At 43.6% G+C, this 9040-nt stretch overlaps 1 protein-coding gene across 3 annotated transcripts; it reads left to right on the plus strand.

Annotated features, from left to right (window-relative positions):
• The first annotated feature begins 1279 nt into the window (after positions 1-1279).
• LOC125525196 lies at positions 1280-9040 on the plus strand. Of its 3 annotated transcripts, XM_048690208.1 has the most exons (5): positions 1280-1784; positions 1944-2536; positions 3865-3985; positions 5340-8374; positions 8535-9040. In XM_048690208.1, exons 3-5 carry the CDS (start codon positions 3974-3976, stop codon positions 8536-8538), a joined length of 3051 nt encoding a protein of 1016 aa, XP_048546165.1. In that variant the 5' UTR covers positions 1280-1784; positions 1944-2536; positions 3865-3973; the 3' UTR covers positions 8539-9040. The 3 variants fall into 3 exon arrangements, with proteins under 3 accessions (XP_048546165.1, XP_048546166.1, XP_048546164.1); XM_048690209.1 differs by lacking the exons at positions 1280-1784; positions 1944-2536 and adding an exon at positions 3469-3608; XM_048690207.1 differs by lacking the exons at positions 1280-1784; positions 1944-2536 and adding an exon at positions 3493-3724.

Genomic DNA, 9040 nt, shown 5'->3' on the forward strand with positions numbered 1-9040 from the left:
CAGTGAACAGTTCATGCCTCTTCATCATAGCTCTCACCATAAATGTAAGCCATCTTCAAATTTTATACATATGTAGTATACATCCATATGAACGTGTGTGATTTTCTGATTTTTTTCAAACTTCAAAATGTGTTTTTCAATTTTTTATAAATGAAAAACTCCATGGAGCTCGTCCTCCATTTAGCAATTATTGTATTTTTGTAGTACATATACCACTTTTTAAGCAGTATGTACTATTATTTTATTATATTGTTTTATACGTACAAATATGAACAATTTTGAAATATGTTAAAAACTATGGACTCACGTGCAATTTTTTAGGGAGCTCGTATAGGGCACCTTATACGGCAGTTGACGCAACGAGTGCTCACTACAGCACCCTGGTGGGCCGGCCCGTGAAACCGGTCAAGAAATACAAAAACGACAAAAAAGCCCCCTTCCGCCAACTGAATAAAAATAAGAGGCGAAAACGTAGTACGTAGTCACAAATGGTGTAGTAGTTCTAGTGGGTACGGTCTTTCTCCGCAGAAGAAGTGGTTTCGAGTTCGAGTCGTCCATCGCACTTCTTTTAGGAATTTAATGTCAGAAAAAATAATGAACGGAAACAAGGGCCGGCCCATGAAGAAGGGAGGGGTGTGTGCTCGTTTGCGCCGACGCCTGTAACGGGCGCCGTTTAGGGAATGCCAATTTGAGTTTGTGTTTGTAAATTAAATTTGCCATCCTCATACCACTAACTTTCCCATCAAAATGTTTGATTTGCCATACTTAAAAATTCCACATCAGATTTAACATTTAGTTATGTATTGTAGAAATGTGCTACTCCCTCCTTTTACTTTTGTAAAACCGTTTAGACATTTAAGGCAACACTCAAAACAGTTCAATTTTAGCTGTCTAAAACGTCTTATAAAAGTGAACATAGGAAGCACTATATTGTACCTATCCGTAAGGGCATCTTCAACAGTTTGTATGTTAGCTTGTTAGTAAAATATGCCATGTTATCAACCAACAACGTAACATACAACAATTTCAATAGGTTGTATCTAGTTTGCCCAATAGAATGTGATATATTATATAAGGTGCTCTCACATTCTACATTAGATCTTGTGCAAGGGGTGTTGGTTCATGTACATACAATCTTCCTTTTTTTCCTCATTATTGTATAACACATTATCAAAATTCCTATATGGCAAAATCTAGCAACAACTATCTTACCACCATTGGAGATGCCCTAAGCGTGGGGTTGTTTTGGGCTTTGGAGTTTTCACATCCTCATCAGTCGGATCTTTTTGGGAAGGAAGATGACTAGGGTCAAGTTGTTACAGCGTACTGAAAATCTCGCCGCCTGCGGATTCATCATCGTCGCCGCCGACGAGGGGAATAGCGCCAGGGTGATTTGAGTAGGTGCTCGCCGGATCAGAGGTAACTTGACCCCTCGCCTCTCTTCTCTTCTCCGACTCTGGCAGCGCAGCCCTCCGCCGGAGCCCTAGGAGGTTGTTTTTCGGCATTATAGATTCAGAGCAATCAAATCCACCCTTCCGTTCCTTTCCGAGACAATCTGATCCAATGCGCACTGTTCTGCGACCGGATTTGTTTTTGAATTATCGTCCTGGTAGATTGGCAGCTGGATTTCCCAAAATCAGTACCTTTGCGGGGGAAGAGGGGGAGGCTTGTTCCATCGAATCGAAGCCAACATCTGCAGAGTCGGCGATTTCTCCTGGAGGGGGATGGGGAAGAAGATGATGATGAAGAAGAAGACTCTGCAGCTTCACCATCTTCTGCCTGATGTGAGTGGTGCAGCCAGCAGTGCACACTCTTACTGTTCATTTCTGTTTTTCAGATTCAGAAAGGGGGCCGGGGGGATGTTAACTCACTCACCTGCGCATCGATGAGTAAATTAGTTCGGCCGTGGAGTCTCTCATTTATTACTTGTTACTGGCGTGCAGGGGATCGTCGGCTACGTGCAGTCGCAATTGGACTTCAAGGATGGGCATACCGTCGAGGAGGTGGAGACGGCTCTGGACATCATCCGACAGGAACCTGGTCTTCACCAGGGACACGTTGTTCTGCCCACAAACCAAGCGCAAAGAAGATTTTGTCAGAAACATCGACAGTGCGCTGTGCCATCTTAGTCACAACCTCACAACATTCCCAGGGACAAGTTCGTGCTCAAGTTTAGACTCAATCAAATCAAACGTGCAGTGCCATGTCGACAGATTGGTCGCCTTCTGTGCAGCAATGTGGCATCAGGAGCGAACCACGCTGTCCTCGATCTCAATACGGGTCGGATCGTGGGGCCGGGGACGTGCCAATTGGTGCACCATTTCAGCAGTAGCTCTCCTGCTGTCAGGTCTCTGCTTTTCATGTCTGTGTGCCTGGACCTGTGCCTTCGCCTGATTTCTGCTGCTTCGTAAGCCTTAGGAAGCTCAAACTCGACGCCGCGTGAAGAAATATCCAGTGCCTACTGCTGGACTACACTTTTGCCGATCTTCCTGGTGGTACGGAAGACCTCCATATCCAACTTGCTGTTGACACCAAGGTGATTCTCTTGTTGCTGAAACTGAAGTTGATACCCCTGTTGTTGTTCTCTGCTTCATTTTTAACTGCAGTTGTTCAGTCTCTGAATGCATGCCTTCCCATTAGTTTCATTGTCGTAGTTCCAAAATATTTTTCTCATTTCACTGTTGTGTGCATATGTATCAGTTGCATGGGTTTGCGAGATGCACTGGCAGCTTCGTCATTCTGAACTATGATGCATCTTATATTGACTCATGCATGCCTGTATACAATATGGTTCTACAAGTGGCGTCCTTCGTTTGGCTTCCCTTTCATAGTTAGCCCTGCTTTAGAGCAACTGGAACTGCATGTGGGTTCTTCTCATATCTCTCCGGCATTTACTTATGTACCTAAGCAAAAATAAATAAGTCATGCATTATTGTAAGTGTGACTGTCTGTGCAGTATTCCTCAATGCTTTACTGATAAAAATACGTGAGAAAGACGGAAAAGACCCAAGATACACAACTACTTGTATCTAATTACTGAATGCAATTACACAACTGTTCTTTGCTTTGGAAGTTTGCATTCATCATCATGTCATGTAGGTCCAAATTAACAATCTAAGACTTGATTCACATCATAATTAACAAGGTACAAAATACCCTATTCAATCTTTTTAAGTGAGCTGTACCCAAGCACAGTGTTGGATAATCGACCCATTCGCCTCCGATAACAAGCTTGTAGAGATTTTTCTTTATGCTGAAAACTATTTTCCTTATTTTGTATAATTGCCTTTGACTTTTCTTGATCCGGTCTAGGGCCTGATTTCAAATTTAGCATAGAACCCAGTTTTCTAGGTACATACATCATTGGTCCCATCGGTAGATCACATGCAGGGCCACCTTTATCTTTCGCTTTGCCCTGTGATCTTTTAAACTTAGCAAGCAAAGAATCTGATGATGAATGATGAATGGAGAGTGTGCAGGGAGCAAAGAATAATTCACAGCTTTGTTGGCAGAAAATCAAATAAAGCAACGAAGCAACACCAGTAATACTCCTACTACCCTTACTGCCTATCCAGAGCTTGCTGCATATCCATTCTATTCTATACTAGGTGAGGGTGTGTTCACGCAGCTTACTTGGTTTTCTCGTTCAGCCCGATCCATCTATTTGGCTGCTGTTTAGCTAAGCTAGCTTGTTTTGGCCTATCAATCCAGTTCCGTAATCAAGGTAACTACGCCAATCCAGATGTCTATACGATCTGCATGCAGAGTGCTTCTCCAGATTTGTCTAGCTTTTGAAAGTCTATTTTAAAATGAGTTGTAACTTCTCCAAATGCTTGCACTCATTTTATTCCTAAACATCTGCAGGAACGAAGAGTTAAGCCTGGGGTCTTTGCTGCAGATCCGTCTGATCCATGGGGTAGATTGAACAAGCCAATTCAACTCTAAATGAACCTGGGGATCGTTTCGATACATCATGGAGCCAAGGGTACTTAATCCATTCATGCATCTCGATCTTCAGCAATCAATTCTGCGAGCTTATCTGAGATTTGCATTTGTTATCAAATTTTGCTTATGGCATGTCCACTTTGTGGGCTTGCCCTCTATAGAATGTTGCACTTTTGTTTGAGAAGAGGATCTCTGATTCAGTCGTGCCATATATTGAGCTAATTGCATGAACCCATCTGTTGGGAGATGCTTCGTTGGCATGGTTTCTATATATACACACATTTTGGGTTTTTCGTGAATTTAGATGGTAGTAAATTTTTTAGAATCCAGATTAAGTGTTTGATTGCAGGCATTGTAAAGCATCCATACTTTCGTAACAAAGCGTGTACTAAAATAAGTAACACAAAGGCTAGGTTTGGCAGCAAGGTATTTTTTGAAGTTTTAGAAGAATACCGTGTTTTTTTAAATCATGGTTTTAATGACTTCGATGCGTTTGTCATTAACAAATACTTTAATTTTAAAAACAGTAGTATCTAAAAAACTGGTCTCGAAAAATAGGTCTGGACATCTTTTTTCCTAAACCGAGAAACACTCACACCTCACTGGTCTCTGGAGTCCATCTTCTCTGTCCGTCATCAACTGTGATTTCCCATCTTCTAGCCACGAACAAATCAAGCTCACCACATAGAAAGATATGTACGTGCTCCTCTACACCTACTCTACTTCCTCGTTGATCTCGCCAATATTTGGATTGTGCCAGTGCCCCAAGGGCAGCTTGTAGATTAGAACGTGGAGTAGGTTGATTGATTCTTGGAGCACCCTCGTATACAACAGGTTAAACTAGCTAGGACGATCGATTAGCACACATGCACATACATACCCTCTCACCCTATAGAAGTGCGGGCGGCAAGTGTTGGCCTCCTGTGTGTGGAGACATATGCCGACTTGTTCATAGCAATGGCAAGGCTGCATGCACGAGGCAGCTGTTAGCGCAAGTTGATGTAGGTCATTGGGTGTACCTGAGTTTAGCTCAGCTAGCTATCTCTAGAATTATGCAGCAACATAATAATCAGTTAAACCAGAGGAAACTTAGAAAGACTGCGCTTGCTAAATGCTCTGTAGTTTTGTCAAAGCAGAGGAAAACTATGGATTTTTTTAGAAACTGAGGAATACATTGCCCAGGCATTCGAACATCATAATTTTGGATTACTGTGGTTTTCTACATGTTGTGCTCCCCGAACTAGGCCTAAGAATAATAATTGACTATTATCTTTGTTATTCCTATGTGTTATCCCTGCAGTTAAATTTTGCCTTAAAACTTGAAAACAAAGTAGTGAAAGAAAAAAGAAAAGTAAAAGTGATAAACCTCATTCAGTTATTGTTATACACTGCAGCTCATCCTGCTCAAGGCAAATACCATCAATGCTGCAGCAGAAGAGATAGTTGGTATTCTGGAGGGCACGACCAAACACGAAAGAAATATCTTCTTCCGTGGCTGGCAGGGACTCGGGGCATCCACTGTTCTCAGAGTGGTTGCCCAACGCCTGAAATCATCAGCTGCTCAAGAAATGAAGTTTCAAAAGGTTGTACATGTGGATTGCTCATTGTGGCAAAGCATGAGAGCCCTGCAAAGGGCAATTGCTGAGGAGCTAGAGCTTCCCCAGTCGGTGATGTCCATGTTTGATCAGCATGATGAGGAGGATGATTTCAATGGGATAGACCAAGGCTCTAGAGGGGTAATAAGTGATGTCACAGGGGAGATCTTCAGAAAGCTTTATAACAGTACATTTGTGGTGATTTTTCACAACGGGAACAACCACTACATTGATTTGTATGAGTGTGGTCTCCCCATAACTACATTTTTGAGTAACAAGGTGTTGTGGACCTGGGGCAGGAGGCTCCGACTCTATAACGAAGAAGAAGAAGATGAATTCGAGAAAACTGCGAGTAAGGCTGATATTGACATGGGAGGTCAAGAATTGCGGAGAAATGTATTGCATGAAGAGGCCGCCAAGTACATTGATATTCTTGAGCCTGGCACAGTAGTTGAGTGCTTCCAGTACGTCTGGGCAAGAAAACGTGCCGGCTGTATTGACTGGCGAATGCATGCTTCAAACTATTGGATATGTGATGGGATTATACTAGAGGAAGGCAATCCGTCTGCATGGGAGGTTGGTGATGCTCTAGAGAGATACATCTACTTGGATTGGATTATGGAGGAAGATAATCCCAGTGAAGATGAAGATGAAGATGAAGATGCGATTGATGCTTACATTTCTGGCCCTAATGACCGTTGGGTTTCAGCCACACACCAACCCCTGATACATGATGATATTGGTGTGCTGCCTCTTCGAGCGACATCCTTCCTCCTCCTAGCAGATAAATCAAATGGTAGGAGGGTGAAGCCTCTATTATCAGTTGTCATGTTCCCAGACAACAATAGGCTGCGTGTGTTGCACCTATCTTGGTGCACCTTCAATTTTACATCTCCTCCCTTCCTCTGCTGCAGCCACCTAAGATTCCTCCTGCTGGACCATTGCACAGATATCAAAGATGAAGAGCATAAAAGCAAAAACCAAAATGGATCATGCTTCCAAAAGCTATGGGTGCTGGACCTGAGGTATACAGACTGGTACTCAGAAAAGATGATGTGTTTAATGGATGAACTCAGGGAGCTGAATGTGGAGGGAGTCAGGGACTGGAGGGTAGTTGATCTTTGTGGCAGTAAAACTAGGCTTGTCAAGCTCCGAGTAGAAGCTGACCCAGACACTGCAACTGAAATAACCATGCACAAGCCAGTCCCTAACATGTCCAACGCCAACCACCTTAAGACAATTATCCTTGAGAGTTGCGTTGGATTGGAACAAGTTGTTCCCGATGTTCTTCCCCCGTTACTTGAGTCATTTAGCTTTACTGTAGATGATGACGCTATTGCTAAGATATCCAGCATCTCCTTCCAGGGCCTCGCTAAATTGAAGAGTGTGCTGCTGAGAGGCTTGATGGAGAGCCTCGAGGAGCTGGACCTCTCAGGCACAGCAGTGAAGACCCTCGACCTTAGAGAAGTGGTAGCAAGAAACCTCAAGCAGCTCATCATGTTGGGCTGCCAGAAGTTGCAAGCAATACAATGGCCGCGAATAGGAGAAAGGCCATGGTGGTTGGAGGTGTTGCGCGTCGACACTGTACAATCCGGATCATCTGGCCAAGGCAATTGTGAAGAAAAATCCAAGGAGACTATTGCTGCTACAGGATCATCACAGAATATTGCAGTTGTTGCTATGAAACAAGATGCATCTTTTGATAAATACATCTATGTAAGGGACGGAAGGCTCCTGAGGTCACTAGTGCCTGTCAGAGCATCTTTTGAGCTTAGGGGTGGACATATGGAGATGTCATCATCACCTGCAAGTAGTGTTGCTGTTGGTGATCGTGGATATGCCCAACGAATTAGACATCCTGATCATTATTTATATGCAAGAGATATCGTATTTCAATACCACCTTCACGTTGTTGCTGCTAATGAAGGTGCAATCAGGTGGATGTGGGCTTGTCCACCTGCTCCTGTTGTTGATACAGTCAAGGATTGGTATGTCCACATACAAGTTGAAGAGGGTATGAAGAAGAGTGGCTTACTGAAGCAGGAAGGTGGCACCCAAGGAACTATTACTGGTGCTACTTCAATCCCAGATGATATATGCAGATTACATGCTAAGATGTTGCATGTGCATGATTGCTTGTCCATCACTAGCATCCCAGTCCCAAGAGATTTTGTTTGGACACGACTTGAACAGTGTCGAGTTGAGAGGTGCCCCAATATAAGCTCTGTCTTTGCTGCTCTCAAAGGAAGTTATACTAATTATGTTATGTTTTGCTTTTATCACTTGACCACATTCTGGGCATCCCAGCTCCTGATGGCGCGCTACATATGGAACTGGAATACAATATGGCAACCCAGTGAGCATTCCTTTCGAGACCTAGAATTTTTGCACCTAGACTACTGCCCAAGGCTCATACATGTGCTCCCCTTATCTGTGGATATGACTACCTTGCCTCACCTAGTGACCCTCGAGATTGTGTGCTGTGGCGATATCATGGAGATCTTCCCTCTGGATCCCGAGCGCCAAGAGAAGCAAACAATTATAAATTTCCCCGAGCTCAAGCACATCCACCTGCACGATCTCCCCAGGCTGCAGCACATCTGTGGAAGTAGGATGTTAGCACCAAAACTTGAAACTATCAAGATAAGGGGCTGTTGGAGCCTCAAGCGCCTGCCCGCCGTTGCCAAGCAATGCCCAGAGGTGGACTGCGAGAAGGAATGGTGGGACATCTTGGAGTGGGATGAGGGGGATGCAAACCACCACCCTTCGTTCTACAAGCCGAGCCACTCGAGGTACTACAAGAAGGCCCAACTGCCGAGAGGCACCGTACTCAGGTAAGATATATCTGGCTCCATTTTTCCATTCATTAATAATTAATTTCGTGTGCTTGTCAAACTTAGTTTCATCATCATCGTCCCAGTACTATTCTAATTTCTTTAATTTACATAGTTATAATCAATCATCTCATTGGCGATTTATTATGCTTCATTCCAGGTAATCCATCCATTCCATGCGGTGATCTTCAGCTTGCTTCAACGCTACATGCATGTTGGCTTACAAAGTTGAAGATTTCTCTGCAATATATGGTTTGTGTGTATGTTGCCTACCCAAATTCATGTTACTTGATTGGTTTGTGAGTGCTCTGTATCTGCTTTGCCATGGCGTGGCTCTGCTCCTACAGCAATCCACATTGTTGACGTGATGATGCGTCTTCCAATTTGGTTTTGTTTGGTTTGGTTTGGTTCGGTCATCTTTGCTGGACTGACCCATGTATCCATCAGAGCAAGTACCTATCATCTGGTTGGAGAGATGATGGTATAGGCTCTGAGCAAGAGAGAAATAAATGGGAGTGGCATCCAGCTTACGGGGCATGGGCCCTGACATGCTCATGCTGCTACTATGCTCTCTGTGTCTGGTGTGTGATTTGTCGGCTATCGACTGATTGTTGTAATAATTTTTGTACTCTGACTTGCGTATACATAATGGTGATGAAGGTTGTA

Source organism: Triticum urartu, chromosome 7 (assembly GCF_003073215.2).
Source record: "Triticum urartu cultivar G1812 chromosome 7, Tu2.1, whole genome shotgun sequence".
NCBI classification, from domain to species: domain Eukaryota; kingdom Viridiplantae; phylum Streptophyta; class Magnoliopsida; order Poales; family Poaceae; genus Triticum; species Triticum urartu.